Source organism: Rhinolophus ferrumequinum, chromosome 8 (genome assembly GCF_004115265.2).
Source record: "Rhinolophus ferrumequinum isolate MPI-CBG mRhiFer1 chromosome 8, mRhiFer1_v1.p, whole genome shotgun sequence".
In the NCBI taxonomy this organism is placed as follows: Eukaryota; Metazoa; Chordata; class Mammalia; order Chiroptera; family Rhinolophidae; genus Rhinolophus; species Rhinolophus ferrumequinum.
Window position 1 is genome coordinate 57,331,987 of NC_046291.1, and position 18,924 is coordinate 57,350,910.

General features: G+C 34.0%; 1 protein-coding gene across 3 annotated transcripts in view; it reads left to right on the forward strand.

The window, feature by feature from the left end:
- TTC21B (tetratricopeptide repeat domain 21B) overlaps nucleotides 1-18,924 on the forward strand; it is a 66,863-nt gene that overhangs the window by 29,274 nt on the left and 18,665 nt on the right. For all 3 annotated transcript variants that reach the window (XM_033112551.1, XM_033112555.1, XM_033112556.1), the window contains 9 exons: nucleotides 25-249; nucleotides 1,767-2,005; nucleotides 3,608-3,680; nucleotides 4,303-4,413; nucleotides 5,575-5,713; nucleotides 10,079-10,185; nucleotides 13,737-13,925; nucleotides 15,050-15,160; nucleotides 16,390-16,471. In XM_033112551.1, the coding sequence (XP_032968442.1) occupies nucleotides 25-249; nucleotides 1,767-2,005; nucleotides 3,608-3,680; nucleotides 4,303-4,413; nucleotides 5,575-5,713; nucleotides 10,079-10,185; nucleotides 13,737-13,925; nucleotides 15,050-15,160; nucleotides 16,390-16,471 (1,276 nt within the window). The remainder of the gene's footprint in view (nucleotides 1-24; nucleotides 250-1,766; nucleotides 2,006-3,607; nucleotides 3,681-4,302; nucleotides 4,414-5,574; nucleotides 5,714-10,078; nucleotides 10,186-13,736; nucleotides 13,926-15,049; nucleotides 15,161-16,389; nucleotides 16,472-18,924) is intronic.

The following is an 18,924-nucleotide window of genomic DNA, read 5'->3' on the forward strand; positions in this document are numbered from 1 at the left end:
TATTTCTGAATATTATTTTTTCAGGTGAGAGAATATCCTTTATATCATCTGATTAAAGCTCAGTCACAAAAGAAAATGGGAGAAATAGCAGAAGCAATTAAAACTCTGCATATGGCAATGGGTTTACCAGGAATGAGGAAAGTTGGAGCTTCCTCAAAATCAAAATGCAAAAAGGCTGAAGTTGATGCAAGCCATCGTTTGTCAATCTTTCTTGAATTGGTCGAGGTTCACCGCTTAAATGGAGAACAGGTAGGTCAAGTTTTAATTCAATGGCTCAGATTTGAACTTTGTTATTCAAATATATATACAGTATATATATAGTCAGTAGTAAGTGAAAAAGCTAAAGTTATTCCCTTGACTAAGTGGTAAAGTTTAAAATTTTTATTTCTGCATTACTTTGCACCAAATCATGTGCTTTCTGCAAGCCCCTGAAGTTAAACATAGTTTGGATCTGGATGACTTTAAATATCAGTGTACTTAATGTTGGCTACCATGAAATAATATAAATAACAATATAATGTAATATATGCTATGAAATGTAATATAACACGTAATAACATAATAATATAATGTATGATTACCTTGGCTACCATAAAAAATAGTAACATAATATAGTTATAATTCTGTAAATTCCTAAAAGGATTCACATACACAAACACACACACACAGACATGTACATGCACATGCACACACAAATACTACCGGAATAAAATGAAAGTACTAACCTGAAATTTTAATTGAGAAAACAAAAGAACCAGCTGATGAATACAGCTTTGGTAAACTCATAGGACAATCTTAAAATCAAATACTTAAAAATCATAATAATACAGATGGTTGGATGGATAGCTAGCAAGCATGTAATTCTGAGAGAATTCAAGAAAATAAAGAACTTAACATCATTGGTACCTGTATTTTGGGCTGCAGCAGTTGCTAATCATTTATTTCCATATTTTAGTGAAAATTAAGAAGGCTATACCTAGATACTTGCCAAATCTTAAAGAATTTTTATTTCACTAATAAATTAACATACTATACAGTACTACCATAAATAGTTGATTCTGAAGTGCACTATTCTTTTCACATTTTAACATTTCTGAAATCAAAATGTCTTATAATCTCTAAAGTTGAGATGAGTCTTAATTAATATTTTAGATTCATTGAGTCACACATTTGGAAGTGAGGTACTATATTCACCTGAGTTCTAACAAAAATGATGTCCGAGCGTGGGGAATAAAGTAATCTGCTATTTAATGAAGAGCCCTCGGGTGTAGTGGTGACAATGGACTGGCTCCCATCAACGAGGCAGTAATGAAGGAGGCTAAGAATTTAGGCTCCAGTGTCAGGCTGCCTGCATTTGAACTCTGGTTCTGTCATTTGTTAACTTCTTCACGCTAAATCTCAAATTCCTTACTTCAAGATAGGGGTAATAATAGTAATTACTTCGCACGTGTGTGTGTGTGTGTGTGTGTGTGTGTGTGTGTGTGAAAATTAGATAGGCTAATACAATGCTGGATGCAAAGTGAATACTAATCAAATTATTTTAGCAGAGACTCTTATGTAGTAACTACTTAGCTAACCAATATTTGTAATGTCATCGGAATTTAGTTTCTGAGTTTAGTTTTAAATTTTTGTGCTTTTCAAAAGTCCATCACTATTTCATGAATATCATAACTGCTGGCATTTATTCATTGTTTTAGTAGAAAAATGTTCATTTCTATTGTAATTTATAGACTATTGTGAATCTTATTTTAATTTCATCTTTACAGCATGAGGCAGCAAAAGTGTTACAGGACGCCATTCATGAATTTTCTGGGACATCTGAAGAATTGCGTGTCACTATTGCTAATGCAGACCTAGCTCTGGCCCAAGGAGATGTTGAACGGGCTTTAAGTATGCTTCGGAATGTGACATCCGAACAGCCTTATTTCATAGAGGCCAAAGAAAAAATGGCAGATATATATCTGAAGCACAGGAAAGAGAAAATGTTACATATCACTTGTTACAGGTAAATGGTTATTTCAACCCTTGTATTTTGTCACATTTACCTCCTGAAATTAATTCCCAAATTCAGCTTTGTCTTCTCTTTTAACTACTTTAGAGATACTTTATAGATCTTTGCCTTAACATGTTCTCGCTACCTTGTCCTACCACCAACCACAGTCACTCTTGCCAAATTTCTCACTCTCCCTAAAATGAATCATAGTAATATGTGGCTTACTCTTGTTTCTCACCTCTCCTCCCTCATCAGATGTTATTTCTAGACCCTGAATCGTCCTGTTTGAGAAGGAAAAGAGCTGTAACAGTTGCGTGTATTCTAATAGATTCAGAAAATTATGTAATGCGTCAACAATTCAGGGACTACATGGTCATATATAATTCGTAATGTAATAGTTATAGCAAAAGAAAGTTATGACTTAGTATACACCACACCAAGGTATGGGTTACAAATTTTCCTTGGTGAAAGAGCAGGGTCTTTAAAAATTATGTCATATGCTGTTGCCTTAGGAGTTCTTGCAGTACCAAAACCCATACACGTGGGCGTACACACACGTGCATACATGCACAGAAAGAGGTTGCTCTTACTTTCTCCCCAAACAAAAAGGTAAAACATCCAGGCATACACTCCATGTCAGAGAAAATGAACATTTTTAAACTCTTGAGAACAGAGTAAAATGTTGATGAATTAAGTCATCAAACCAAGTCAAACTAGCCCCCCTATATTACTTATGTAAGTATCTAATCTCAGAAAGCTACTCAGATTCTTTGTAGATGCTGAGCGCTTCAAAGAAACTGAGCAGCACCCCCTGTATAGACGATTGGATGGGAGTTCCTAATGACATTTTTCTGGGATGATTCCTAAAGATCAGCACTACTGTCTCTTTAAAATGAAAGGGATTTTAAAGTAGGGTTGATTTGTTTGAATGCATTAGTAGATCAGTTAAAGCACAGGTTTTTGTTTCACGCAGATCTGACACGTTAGCTGTAGGTTTAAACTCACATCATCTGTAAAATCAGAATAATAATTGTCTTTCTCATAGTTTTTGACCAATGAAATGAGATACTGTATGTTAAAGATTAGGATCACATTACTATGTGAGTAACTTTGGTATTTTGACCGTTAGTAGTCTAAATTTTGCAGGTGAAACATAAAAAGCAAATATTGAGGTAGAAGACGTTATATTTTTTAAGGTAACTCATTTCAGCATATGAGTAATGTCGTGAATATCGGAGCTCAAGATACATAGGACAATAAGTGTTTTTCCCCCACTATCATTTTTTGGTACCTTTACTCCCACGTCATTTCAAAATTAAATGTAACAGAAAGTATGTATCTGGATAGTAAGAATTTATCTACTCTGTTATGTGCATTTCAGAAAATGCAGAAATTTAATGGAAAAAAATGGTTGATCTAGCATAAACAGCCAGTGTGTGAGTATGGGTGTTTCGTTTTGTTTTGTTTCGTTTACCATATTACAGTGTGGGATATATAGAAACTACTCTGAAGGCTATTGGGTAATTGAAATAAATGAGCTTCCCTTTACTTTACATTGTTTTAGAAGAAGATATTTGTATTCAATCTACTAAATAGAGTGGGTCTGATTTCTAGAGAAATTGCTGAAAGAATGCCCCGCCCTCGTTCTTTTCTTCTCCTTGGAGATGCATACATGAATATTCAAGAGGTAAAGTTTCTGATGCTACTGGGCTTAGAAGTTTTAAGAAATTCTTGGTGATTAGTATAACATTCTGTTAAAAGGAATTGGTGTGTTTAAATAATGTTTACTTACTATTCAAAGATGCAGTCATCACAGTAAAAAGGCAACCACCATTACAACAAAACAGTGTTTTCCTTTTCAAATTGATATCTAGTAATTTAACACTGTCATTATTTAAAATAGAGATGTTATCAGAAGCAAGATTAAGAGTCTCCTTCAAACAGAATGATGATGAGCTATTGGCTAAGATGGTGTTTTCTTCGAAGGGAAGCCGTTCTCTGACTCAGTATCTGGCTTTTATAACGATTGAAAGAAATAAAGAGTCAAGAATTTGTCTCTTAGTTCTCACAGTATTATTTATGAAGACAAGGACACAATCAACATGGGTGGGATTATACTAATTAGTTACACCTATGCTGATGACTGTCACCTCTCTGAAATTATTAAGGTTTCTGGACTTAAATGTGTGCTTTATTATTAGTCTCCTTAGGATTCCAAATGAAGAACTTAATTATAGAAATGTTGGCATTTAGTGGGGTCCAGCTAAGCTATTTATTTATTGTTTATTGTTTGTATCTGCCAACATTAGCCAGAAGAGGCCATAGTAGCGTATGAGCAAGCATTAAATCAGAACCCCAAAGATGGAACACTGGCAAGCAAAATTGGGAAAGCGCTTGTCAAAACTCATAACTATTCCAAGGTGAGTACTTTATTTATAGTTTGGAATATATCTATTTGGCCAAAATTTTATTTATTTTATTTTTTTTCAATTAGTTGACATACAATATTATATTAGTTTCAGGTGTAAAACATAGTGGTTAGATACTTATATAACTTACGAAGTGATTCCCCCCAATAAGTCTAGTACCCACCTTGCACTATACATAGTTATTAGAATATTATTGACTATATTCCCTTTGCTGTCCTTTATACCCCATGACTATTTTGTAACTACCAATTTGTACTTCTTAATCCCTTCACCTTTTTCACCTAGCCTCCTACCCCTTTTCACATCTGAGAACCATCAGTTTGTTTTCTGTATCTATGAGTCTGTTTCTGTTTTGTTTGTTCATTTATTTATTTATTTTTAGATTCTATATATAAATGAGATCATGTGGTATTTGTCTTTGTGTGACTTATTTCACTTAGGATAATAACAAAATTTTTCAAACACTGCTCTATAAGAGATCTTCAGCAAACACCATTTGTATCTTGATGGTTGTAAAACTCTAAATTCGTATTCACAAACTGGAATTTGTGTTAAAGACTTCCTCATGTCTCAGATTCGTCTTTGCTGCATTTTGCAAAGGCTGTTTGGACCCTAAAGTTTACTTCAGGCTTCATCTTGCGTCTAAATCTTTGCCACCAAATCAATTACAATAAGCTCACTATTGTTATGTCTTTCATTATATAACAAATAGATGTCCTTTCTTTTGAATTAGTTTTGGTAAGCTGTGTGCTTGGAGGCTTTTGTTTTGTTTTGTTTTCTTAGTAGAGATAATGGATTTTCTTTTAGTTGTTACATTCTTGCCCTATTCCTAGTAACTGCTGAACATACATACAATAGCTAACACAGTATTTGCGCTCAATTATGTTCGCTGGCTTCTGAAATAAAATCAGTAAAAAAATTTCACCAAGCACTTTTCTTTAGCAATTTATTCTACGAAATGCTAGTTGTCTTGTATGATGTTAGATTCTCTAAGGAAAATGGCATACTTAACTGATAGTGCGGGTACATGCCTAAGCTCCTCCTAGGTTATCTCTAATTATACATATGCTTTTTGTCTGTAATGTGTAAAGTGTGCATGCTTGAATGCCATCCTCAATGCCTTTATTCCTAACTGAAATGGATTTTGTTTAGGCAATCACTTACTATGAATCTGCACTGAAAAGTGGACAACAAAATTATCTTTGCTATGACCTGGCCGAGCTTTTATTAAAATTGAAATGGTATGACAAAGCAGAAAAAGTTCTTCAACATGCTCTAACTCATGAACCTGGTATGAAAGTCTTTCTGATTTGGAAAAATGTATACCTGATATACTTGATCCATTTTATTTTTATATTATATAAGTGTGTATTTGTATTCTCGGTATTTTATATGTGAGGTTGGTTATTTCATTTATCAGGATATCATTCTTCTAAAAGAAGATATTTAAGAAATCTAATAACAGATTTATGGAACAGTTAATTGTGTTATAGGAAGATACTTTACTTTCCAAAATGACGTAAAGGAAGGTTCCTTTAAATTGCAACTACATCTGGTGTTTAAACAAGTAAACATTTTTATAATCTTTATTCTTTTTAAAGTCTTTTTTTTAATTCTCTATAAAAGACTATAATGTATACGTCTCCAGTTTCTCCTATGAATTCTATTTGAATTGTTCTCAAACTATCTCCCTAGAAGTAACCATTTTTGTGTTTTCATGTATATTTTATATGTATATAAATATATAAATGTAACATGAATAATTTTCCATTTCAAAATGTATTGTTTTTATTCTGCAATTTTTTTTTACATACAACATGTCACAGATGTAGTTTGATGTCAGGACATTCATATTCTATCTACTGGCCTCATAGAATCATTATATATAACTCCATAAGTTATTTAACTTTCCCCAATTATTGGGCATTGAATTTGTTTTCAATTCTTTGTTATTATAAACCATGTTACAATGAATGTCCTTGTAGTTCATTTGTTGATGTACACTTGCTTATGTTTCTTAAGAAAAAGATGGTAAGTTAGAGGGTATGTGCATTTAAAATTTAATTCGATGCTATCAAATTGCCTTCTTACAAGTTTATATAAACTTACTTTCTAAAGATATTTATTTTTCACTAAAGTCTAGTTTTGCTCATTGCCAAAATTTTAAAATTAGAGAAGTTAATGAAAGTTGTGTCTTCTCCCACTCGCCAGAGAAAATCACATTTAACAACTGGTACGAGTATATCAGCCTGGTCAGTCTCCCTGCTCCTATCTGTCCTCGTCTGTCTCTCACACACAATTAGATACCACTTTTTTCATACCAAAATGGGATCATGTTACACCTATAGGTCTGTAGTATTCATTTTTCAATAGCTTCACTCCATGTTGACGAATATAGCTCTTTTTTATTTTTTTAGCATAGGTATTCTACTGTATGTTGACATCATAATTTATTTGTTGCCACTGTTGTCCACTATTGATAAACATTTAAATTGAAGAAAAGTTGGAAGCAATACTGAGACAAAATTCTTGTTTGTTTACTGCTGTTTACCTCCTATAATTGAATCTTGCCCCATTGTTCTTTCTTAAGGCTATAACTGGCCCAACATTATGTAAAATAAATCATGGGAAAAAATTTTAATTTGCACTTCTTTGATGACTGATAAGGTTAGGCATCATTTTATGTCTACAGATCGTATTTGAGGAATTTTTTATTCATATCCTTATCTTTAAACCTTTACTTATTATTCATGTTGTAGATGTTTCCTTCCAGGCTCTCCTTTCTTTAACAAATTTATTTATCATTTCCTTGGTCAAATACTTAATTACCATATATATCATTTCCCCGAAAATAAGACTTAGCTGAATAATAGGCTCTAATGCGTCATTTGGAGCAAAAAATTAATATAAGACCAGGTATTATATTATATTATATTATATTATATTATATTATATTTATTATATTATATTATATTATATTATATTATTTTATATTTATATTATATTATATTATATTTATTATATTATATTATATTATATTATATTTATATTATATTATATTATATTATATTTATTATATTATATTATATTTATTATATTTATTATATTATATTATATTATATTATATTATATTTATTATATTATATTATTATATTATATTATATTATATTATATTATATTCCCGGTCTTATATGATAGTAAAATAAGACCGGGTCTTATATTCTATTATATAAGACCCGGTCTTATATTATAGCAAAATAAAACCGGGCCTTATATTAATTTTTGCTCCAAAAGACACATTAGAGTTGATTGTCCGTCTACGTCTAATTTTCAGGGAAACACGGTAATACCTGCCAGTGTTTTTTTTTTTTTTTTCCAATTCTGAATTCCTTCTCATGCTCAGAAAATCCGATCCTAACATTATAAAGATATTAGCTTATATTTTTCTGGAATTTTTTTATGTTTTTTATTTTTATAATGGAGAACTTGAACCCATATACAATTCTTACTATATAGTTTCCTAAATGGATAGTCAATTTTATTTCAGTGCCATTTATTGAAATATCACCTTTATCATGTAATAAACTTTTTTATATACATGACTTATTCTTGGAATCTGCTTTAAGATTGCACTAAGTTGTTTTATTTGCCAATACCACATTCACTGTAGCTTTAAAATATGTTTGGATACATGATAAGTCCTTTCTGAGTTATTTATTTATTTATTTACTTTATTAGTTTCAGTTGTACAAAACAACATAATGATTAGACATTTACACACCTCACAAAGTGATATCCCCAAGAAGTCTACCTCTCTGAGTTTTCTCATATTTCCAAAATGGTCTTTCAGTTTCACTTTGATGAAATTGGTGTTTATATTTTCCTAATTTTGAATGCATTTACTATGTAAAGTATTATTAGTTCATAAAGATACTTGCACAGGTCTGTCAGACCTTACTTAAAACACTACAGATAGCCTTAAATGTGGATATACATTTTTGAAAAGGTTGTAAAGGAGGAGAGATTCAAGCAGTATGTATTACATTCATGTAATATAAATATTAGGTTGGTGCAAAAGTAATTGCGGTTGAAATGGTTAAACATAATTGCAAAAACCACAATTACTTTTGCACCAACCTAATACTTTCACTTAATAAGTATTTGCTGAGCATACTCTATGGTGTACTTAGATACCTTTTTCTGTGTTTTGTTACATATTATTTCATTGATGCTCACATTAGATTTTGAGGCAAATACAATTTTCCGATTTTTTAAATTAGCCATCTAGGACTCAGTTTTGTTGACGTACCCAGGTTCACCTAACTGATAAATAGTAGCACCTGGGTTCTAATAAATATCTTACACTTAGCATGTCTAAAACCGAATTCCTAGTCTGCTTCCCCATGTCTGTTCTACATGCAGCCTTCTTCCTCTCAATAACTTCATCCTTCTTGTATTTGCTAAGAGCCAAGATCATTGCCTTGACCCTTGTCCAAGCCACCATCGTCTGTTAAGTAGATTACGACAGTAGCCTCCCAGCTGGTCTCCCTGTTTCCATCCTCACACCCCCATATCCCTTGTCACAGCCTTTCTCGGCCCAGCAGCAGCATCGAGCCTTTTAAACCATGTAAGTCTGATCGTGTCTGTTCAAGCTCCCTGTGTCTACCATGTCCCCCGGAGTTAAGCCAAAGATTTCACGGTGGCTTGTGTGGCCCTTCACATGTGTGCACCATTGCTCCTCTGACCTCTCCTTCTACCCTTCTCTCACCACGGTTGTAGCCTCTTTGTTTCTTGTGCCATCCTAGAGCTTTTCTTACCTGTAAAATAGCAATGGCAAAACCTACCTCACAAGATGAGGTTTTAAAGAGATGATGTATAGAAACCACTTTGAACAGTGTCGCATGGACCATGCACTTGATAAATGGTGGAAGAAACATATTTCTATTAATCATCTAGGGTTCTTTTACTACTCTTAGATCACAGAGTAATAATACTAAATATTTAAATAGCACTTACCATGTGCCCAACTTTATTTTAATTGCTTCACATATGTTAGCTTATTTAGTAACTTATTGATGGTAAAGATTTTACAACAACCCTATGAGATAGGTACTGTTATTTCCCTCTTTTACAGATGAAAGGGAGGCACAAAATAGTTAAGTACCTTGTTCAAGGTTAAATAGCTAATATGTGATGAAGCCTAAATTTGAAACCAGACCTGTTGGCATCAAAGCCAGTGCTCTTAATGGCTTAGCTTTATTGCTTATCAGATATCTATTATTAAAAAAAAAACGCTACTTCTTCATTGCATGCAGCAACTATCTTTTAATGACTTCAATAAAGTGAACATGTTATACACTTAAGAATGAAAATTGAAATTCATGAGTTGTTGCATTGTTATCTCTTAATACATATCTAAGAAAAACCTCCAGTTATCCACTTTTTTAACTTTTCTTCCAGCTAGTTTTCAATCTTTAAGTCTTTTTTTTTTTTTAATTTGGCTATTTTTCATTGAACTGACTGAAAATTGTTTACCTTTATCCACTATTTTTCAAAAATCATTCTTACTAAAGACTAGTTTTAAAACTTGCAGAAAAATGTAAACATTTATTTTAAATGAATATTTTTTCCCCCAATGTATTCTGTTCTTTTATAGTAAATGAACTGTCAGCTCTCATGGAAGATGGACGTTCTCAAGTTCTTCTAGCAAAAGTTTATAGTAAAATGGAAAGAACTGATGATGCAGTCACTTCATTACAACAGGTAAATGCATTTGTTTATCAGTGTGGTTCTGGGGTGGGAGGTGAGCACAGAAGGAAATATGCGGAGGTGAGTGCAGAAGGAAATATGCCACACATAAGAGGAAAACAGTCTCTTTTGACCCATCACTCATAGAAAATAAGTCAAAATAGAAATAATTGTTGAATGCCTATGTATTCTACTGTTTAAATATATTATTGCTAATTTTTATGACAAATACGGAAGTTGATGTTTTTAATCCTGTTATACAGCTGAGGAAGTCTGGTTTAAAAACTTGGATGAAGTCACATGACTGGTGTCACAGGCAGGATTTGAACTCAGTTCTTTTTTCTTCCATTTATTTGTAGCTTCTTAATTTCTTTTAGTATTTTGTGGTTTTCTTTTTTTTTATATTAAAGCTTATTGGGGTGACAAGTTACATAGTAAACTTAGTAAAGTTACATAGGCTTCAGGTGTACAATTCTGTAATACATCATCTGTATATCACATTGTGGTTTTCAATGGAGGCATTTTGCACACTTTTCCTTAGTGATATTCTATACGTGGATGATGTTTTTTAATGATTTTTCAATTTCTAGTTTTCTAGCAGTTTTTCTATAAATTGCTTAAATTTTACCTAATGTACTCTCTGCATCTATTGAGATGGTCATATGAACTTTTCTTCTTTTTTTTCTGGTAAGGTGGTGTATTAAATTAATTGATTTCAAATGTTCACCCTTATATGCCTGAAATGTGTCACTTTCTTGTGATTTTTTTTTAAATAATATTACTAGAATTTAAAGATATTAGCTAATATAGTGTTCAAGGTTTGTGCATATATGTTCATGAGAGATTGAAAGCTACCCTCAGCTCCTAGAGGTTCCTGAGCTCTTTGCCTGGTGAGCCAGCTAATATGACCACTTAGTTCTTCAAAGCTATCAAGGGAGAAAGTCTCTAGAGTGAGTCGGCTAGCGAGATAGTCTCATGTAATTTAATCATGGGAGTAACATGCCTTCATATTTGCGATATTCTGTTAGTTACAAGCAAGTTACAGGTCCCATCTCACACAAGGAGAGGTGATTATACAAGGTAGTGAACATCAAGAGGTGAGGATCATGGAAGCCATCTTAAAATCTGTCTACCATGATAGGTGCTTGAATTTTTGTTGAATAACTGAAAGGAAAGCACAGATTATTGTAATTCTTTAATTACAATAATTCTTAATTACAAGAATTATAGGGAAAATCACTTTTTAGCATATTAGCTATATTTTCTATGGAAAAAAAATCTAAATAAATCAGAAATAAAGAACCTATATGCCATAAAACACTTAAGTTTATAAAGTTCTAATTAATATGTACATATTATATTTGTTTTTGCTTCTTTCACTTAATAATCATTTGTGTGTATGTCTATATAGCTCCATTTCATCATGTAAAAAGTAATGTGATGTTCTGATTTTATTGGTATATTTAATTTTGGTGTGGTCTTCAGTAAGATATGTACACGTATATAATAAAGCTATTCGAATAGAAAGGGAAATTAAAAAGTCTATTAATTAGTATACACACACACACACACACACACACACACTCACTCACTCACACACACTTCATTCTACCCAAGGGCTTTAGGGAATTAGCAAGAATATATACATATTATAAAATAGGAAGGGGAAAGGAAAAGTAAATGCAGTGACAATGAAGGTTAATATAGTTATTTTAACAGATAATTAAATTTAGGTCTGATCTTTCTGGAAACCAAGGAAAAACATAGGGAATGGTATCAATTTTTTGAGAACATTTTATTCTATATGAAAATGGATCTTAATGATCATTGTATATAGTTAAAGAAATTGAGCATTCTTTTATGAAATGTCTAATCAAAAATGCAAAAATACTTTGCTCAAAAAATTGCCTCTGTTTATTTACCTTTAAGAAAGTTTTGAGCCTCACAAAATCCAAATTATAAATGTGTTTCTCTAGGAAGTTAAGCTAATGAGGTCCACATATTTGACTTTGCAGAGGTTTAGTTGATACAGAGATAAAACTCATCTATCTAGAGAATGAATTGCATATCTGTTAGAGCTAGGGTGACCATATCATTTATCATTTAAGCCAGAATACTTTTCAGAGCGACAGAAGGCAGACATTAAGCTGGTACCACAGATATAAAAGAGTACTGCCAGATAGAGAGGTACGATTACCCTATTTAGACCAATTATTTCAGAGTTTTTTGATTTTGTGTTCGTGTGTGTGCAAAACCATGCACACCCATATGTGCATAAATAAAATATCAAATATAGAAATGTAAATATACCTCTATACTTTATAAACATAGTAGCATAAGCAAAATGAAAAGTTCATGAAGCAGTATTAACCTTTACCACGTGCTGTATACACTAATATTTTCTGATCCTTTCTCTTTCATTTCTAAAATAATGGTTACTGTGATGCCCTAAATTGATAAGAAGGCCTGTGGTACCAAAAGTACCCAGCGTTAGACCATATTCATCAAATATCAGTTGTCAACCAACATTTTGACAAGGAGTCACCAAAAGGGCTCCCTGTGTATAGCATAATGTGTGGCAGGCAAATGGTGGGCGTTTACTGTTTGTTAAATGGATGCATGAATGCACTAGTGAATGATTGGCCCAAAGTTCAATTTTACTGTGAAGGCTTAAAGCACAGGAGTGCTCTGTCACTTATTAAAGGAAGGTCTCAATGTTTATGTGTGGGTGAGAAGGCTGATGTTCTTCCCAATTACCAACCTACTCTACATTCTTACCCTAAAGAAGGCTCCTACCTTCTTTCGGGGTGTCTGTGAATAGTGTAGGACCATATATGCACAACATCAATTAATTAGCCATTCCCCATTGTTAGACATTTGAGTTGTGTCCAGATTTTTTGTTTTTCTTTCATTGTTGTTTCTTTGTTATTTCAACAAATAACAGAGATTGTTTTTTTCTTTATAACAAATCGTTGTTTCCTTTTTTTTTTTTTTCCTAAGCAATGTTCTTGCTATCTACCCAAGAGTGGAACAACTAAGGTCAATTTCCTAGTTAGTTTAACTGAGTTAGTGTGTTTTCCTAGGGTGCTCCCCAGAAAGATTGGACTAATTGATAGACCATCAACAATACATGGATGTACTTACTGCCTGAAACCTGCCAATATTTGATTTAATAACTGTTAGATACTACTTTATTAGTTTAATAAACATGTCAAATTTTCAATTATTTAATTACGGAATCTAGACATCTTTTCCAAATATTTGTTTCATGGTTGCATTTCCTCTTTAGTGAGCTTCTGAACATATCCTTGTAACAATGGGAAAAGACTCAGTAATTTTTAGTACTTCATTTGGAAAGATGTGTGCATGCTGGCTCATTTGCAGACAAGTGCATGTTTAAGACCTCAGCTAAGACATTTTCTTTGGATCAGGCCTTGTTAGATTGCGGGCCAAAAATGCTTAAAATAAGTTTTCTGTAAAATTCTGCTGTGTGTCAGTTACTGAGAATTGTTTAATTTATTTTCTGTTTCTTTTATTAATTCCTTTTTATTCTTATTTTTTTCTAGGCTCGAGAATTACAAGCGCGGGTACTAAGGCGTGTTCAGATGGAACAGCCAGATGCTGTTCCTGCACAGAAACATTTAGCAGCTGAAATTTGTGCAGAAATTGCAAAACACTCTGTTGCTCAGCGTGACTATGAAAAAGCAATTAAGTTTTATAGAGAAGCACTTGTTCATTGTGAAACAGATAATAAAGTCAGTACCTTCATGAAATTTTAAGCACCTTTTATTCCAGATGTCATCTAATTTTCCCAAATGTAAAATTCTTACCAGCTTATTAATAAAGAATTGAAAAGAAATACAACAAAAATACAAATTAAAACTTAATATTGTTTCTAGAAATTTTCAGAATACTTACATGATGCCTTAAATTAATGTTAGAATCTAAAAATTCAGGAACAAGTGATATAAGGTATATCTTCAAGCTCTTTGTTTTTTTAATATTTATGTGTGTTTTAAGAATCACTTTAAAATAATTTCTACATCTCAAATATCTGGATCTAGATGATTCAATTCAGTTTACTAAACAGCTATTGTACACCTCTATTTCAATTGCTATTTAGTGCTGTATATGTAAAAATGACTAGATTGAATCTCTACCTCAAATTGCACAGAATGAGAAAAAATGTAAAGATAATATTGCTGTAGAAAGCTTGCAAACATGGCTGGTTATATGAATTAAAATGTTATTACTTTCTTAGATTTTAATAGATGTTTAAAATTTTTCTTAAAAAATACTCTAATGAATAGCTAAATTCCTAAATAAATGATTATGGAGCAAAAGACAGCCATATTCTAGAATTTAAAGTTTAAGATTGAACATATTTAAATTAATACAATTCTTTCAGATGTGAGGCAAAATTACCTTTATTAAGGCCTAACCAAACAGATACCTTGTTCAGTGATAGCTCAAGATTTTAAAATCCTAGTTTTAAATCTTAAGCATACCTTAGAGATTATCTACTTCAAGCTTTTTATTTTACAAATGAGAAAACGGGTTTTGAGAGGTAAGAGGGACTTAGCCCTACCATGAAGACACTTGGACTAGAATCCAGTCTCCCTATTTAAGTCCAATGTTCTTTTTTACAATGCTTTGTGCCTCTGTACTTTTCAAGTGAGTTACCACCTGTTTTTTCTTTTTTTTTTATCGCTAGTATAATAGAAAGTAGAGATAAGCGTGCCTATAGCTTTCCCATTATGCTTGGCATTTTTATTGCGATAACTGTTGGTCAACTAAAGTTTAATCTGGGTCCAGAAATTTCCCTCATTCACTTTTTATTCCAAACAGTTTCTTGCTAATCTTGGCCTTTTTCTTACAGATAATGCTGGAGCTGGCACGATTATACCTGGCACAAGATGATCCTGATGCCTGCCTGCGTCACTGTGCTCTCCTTCTCCAGAGTGACCAGGACAATGAAGCTGCTACCATGGTTAGTCCAAGAGACTTCAGTGCTATAAAGGCGGTTGTGTTTTATATTCCATGTGGAAGTTTCAAATTTCACCCAAGAAAACTAACACTAGATGAGAGGCCTGGCTCATGTTGGCTTTTGGAAGAAATTACTTTTTTAACATTTTTAATACATTTTACAAATAAAGACCAAGAATCTTTTTTATTTTATAAAAATAGTAAACCTATTCTTATAAATGAGGCTTGACTTGCCCAATTGGGCCTAGTTAATTTTTCTGTATGGCTAAGAGGATGCTTGATCAGGAGGAGTTCATCTATCTCGTAAAACTATAATTTGCTAAAGACTAACCTTAAGTACTTACTCAGACACACTGGACTAATTTATAAGTTTTAGTGGGACTTTCGGAGTTACAGAAAAAAACTTCATTTATCATTGTAAGATGGTGTGCTTTTTAAATAGAGTTCTGGTTTTTTTTCTGTTTGATCCTGGGGTTGAGGTATTCGTTAGCTTTTCAAACAGCTACATCGATAACAGTTTGTGAGGTTCATTCAAAGTTATTATACTAAAAAAGAAATATAAAAAGTCTCCCTTTCAAAACATATAATAAGAAAATTTCATTAGATCTTGCTTATTTTGAATTCCTTTGAAATATTTAGGATTTAAGAGTGTTTGTGTGTGTTTTTTAATCTCCTCCTTGTCACTTTAGCCATGCCCAGTGATGCATCTTTCTGTGATAGCACACCCAGTGTGCAGTTTCCTTCAAATTTCTGTTTTTAAAAATAACCACTTGAAACATATTTTCTGCTAAAACTACAGTTTTGCGAACAGAGCTATCTGTTTCACATCCTTCATTATTTTCTATTATATTGATCTCAGTGCTAATCTGCTTAAGGTGTGCTGGCATTTTAAACGGCTCCTTTTTATAAAACTTTGCCCTCATGTATTTCATACGCATTTTCATAGTGCCAAATCTTTTTTTTTCTTTCTAATTTTTATTTGGGAATATTGGGGAACAGTGTGTTTTTCCAGGACCCATCAGCTCCAAGTCTACTCGTTGTTTTCAATCTAACTGTGGAGGGCGCAGCTCACTGGCTCACGTGGGAATTGAACCAGCAATCTTGGTGTTACGAGCACTGCACTCTAACCAACTGAGCCAACCAGCCGTCCTCATAGTGCCAAATCTTGATAGAAGAAACATGCTTTGTAAAGTACATGGCAATATTTCTAGAACCAACTTTTTACCTTTGTAGATGATGGCAGATCTCATGTTCAAGAAGCAAGACTATGAACAAGCAGTGTTTCACTTACAGCAGCTGTTAGAACGCAAGCCCGGTAAATATTCACTGATTATGTTTTTCTAATGCAATCGACTCCCTTGCTCCTCATTTTGGCGGTTAGGCTCCTTGGAAAAACCCCAAACCTGGTTGAATCTAACTGTGCTTATTCTATACCTGCTCCCGAGCAGCTGAAATGGCTACAAGGAAAATGTGACACCATTGACTCATCTCACTTTAAATTATGACCGCAGACTCCAAATGGGCCCTCAGATGGCCCCAATGGGCCCTCAGCAATCCTAGTGTATTTCTCCAAAGAACACTCACTCCAGCTACTTTTCATACTTTTTCCTCTCTCCTCAACCTCCAACACCCTTTTCCCTTTTCTTGTCCTCAGCTGAAAACCTTGCCTCCTACTTCCCTGAGAAAACATGAACAACTGGAAGGGAGGGTCTCCATGTTCTCGTCACTGCCGGTCCACTCCCCAGCCAATGTCTTCCCCAGGTCTGCGATCCCATCTACAGCAGCTTCTCCCTGTCTTCACTGGACACCATCCCGCACCTCCTAAAAAAGCTTCATTCATGCAGTTCTCTCTCTCCTGCATCAGTTTTTCCCAGTCAGACACAAACACGCTGTGATATCTCCCCACTTCAAATACATCAATAAATAAAAACCAGCTTTTAATTCTCCAGTTACTCTTCTACTTACTTCTCCATTCCTCCATTGTCCTTTACAACAAATTTCCTCTCGAAGAATTTATGTATGTGCTGCCTTTGTCTCCTCTGTGCCTGAGCACCCGTGAAGCACTTCTGTAGGGTAGCCAGGACCTTCGTGCTGCCAGATCCAGCTCAGTTCTCTGCTTACTTGGCCTGTCATTGTGTTTGGCACAATTTTTCCCCTCTTCATCATGGAAGACTTTTCTTCACTTGTCTTCTAGGATGCTAGGCTTACCCGGTTTTCCTTCTAGCTGTCCACTCTATTTGACTCTCCTTTTTTCCATCTTTCTTCTCTCTGACCTTTAAATATCAGAATGTTTTAGACCTCAGTCTCACACCTTTTATCATGATTTTTATACATTCACCCCGCTAAGTGATTTCATCCAGTCCCATGACCTTATGTCCTGTTTATATGCCGATGTCTCCCAACTGTGTATCTGCAGTCCTGACTCATAAACACCGCTGCCTGTTTGCATTGCCACTCAGCTATTGAGGAAGATCTCCAGCTTAGCATGTCCAAACATAATGCTTGATCTCTCCTTCCCTCCAAATCTGCTCCTTCTTCATTTCTCGTCTCAGTACATGGCATCACCATTTACCCATGTACTCAGGCCTCAGACCTTATTGTTTACTTTGCCTCATCTTTCTCTCATACACTATATTCATTCTTGTCAGCAAACCTGTTAGCTCTGCCGTTAAAATACTTTTAGAATCATCACTTTTTACCACCTCCATTGCTACCACCCTGGTCTCAGCCTTCATCATCTTACTTAGGTAATTTCAGCATTTTCATAACTCATCTCTGTTTCTATTCCTTGCCTCCAAATAGTTTAGAAACTTTTTCAGCTGAAAGTGAAAAAAAAAATTCTAGTGGCCTAAATAATTATGGCTTTTATTTTTCTGTTATGTAAACCAAACTTAAAAGAAGATGATGCAGGGAATGGCACAGAGGTTCCATAGTATCATCAGGAAACCTGAGTTCTTCTGTCTTTTCCTTCTACCATCATGAATGAGCCTTACTTCCCTTTGAAGTATCACCTTATGGTCCAAGACGACTGCTACAGCTCTGTGGCCTCCCTGCGGAGAGTGGGGGTGGAGGTGGGCCAAAGGGCATGGCTCCCCAGTGAATCATCTTTTTTTTCCTTTAAAAAACCGTTTCTAGAAGTACCCCCATGGCTGTACAAGAGAGTGATAAATGTCTTTTAGTTGAACACAGTGCCACATGGAACCAAATCAGGATTCTGATAAAGGAGAAAGGGATAGTAGATACAGGCAACAGCCAAGCAGGGGGTGCCTCGAGACTTTTTAGTTGCTGTTCCTTCTTCCTGGAATAAGCTCCTCCCAAATATTCACATGGCGGCTACTCCATTCCGCTCAGGACTTGGCTACAGTGTTGCCTCTTCTTGAGAGGACCATTCCCCAGCCATCCTGTGTCAAAACACCTCTTACTGTGCTCCATCTTTTGTCCTGTTATATATACATAGATCGCCCTTGTAAAACAAAAGAAAAATTGTAAACAATAGAACATGAACATCAAATGGCCAGGTACCTTGTCTTCATTGCTGTGTTTCCACGACTTAGAACAGTATCTGGCCAACTAGGTGCTCAATAAATATGGGATGGAAAGAAGAGTGGGAGGAGAAGAGGAAGGAAGGGAGGTAGAGAGAGTGGGCGATGAGAGAAAGGAAAAAGAGAAAGCCAAGGTGGAAACAGTAATATGTGTTACTTATATGTGTTACTAAAAAGAGTTTGAAATCTCACAGGAAGTCCTAGAGCTGTCATTTAATTCTTCTGA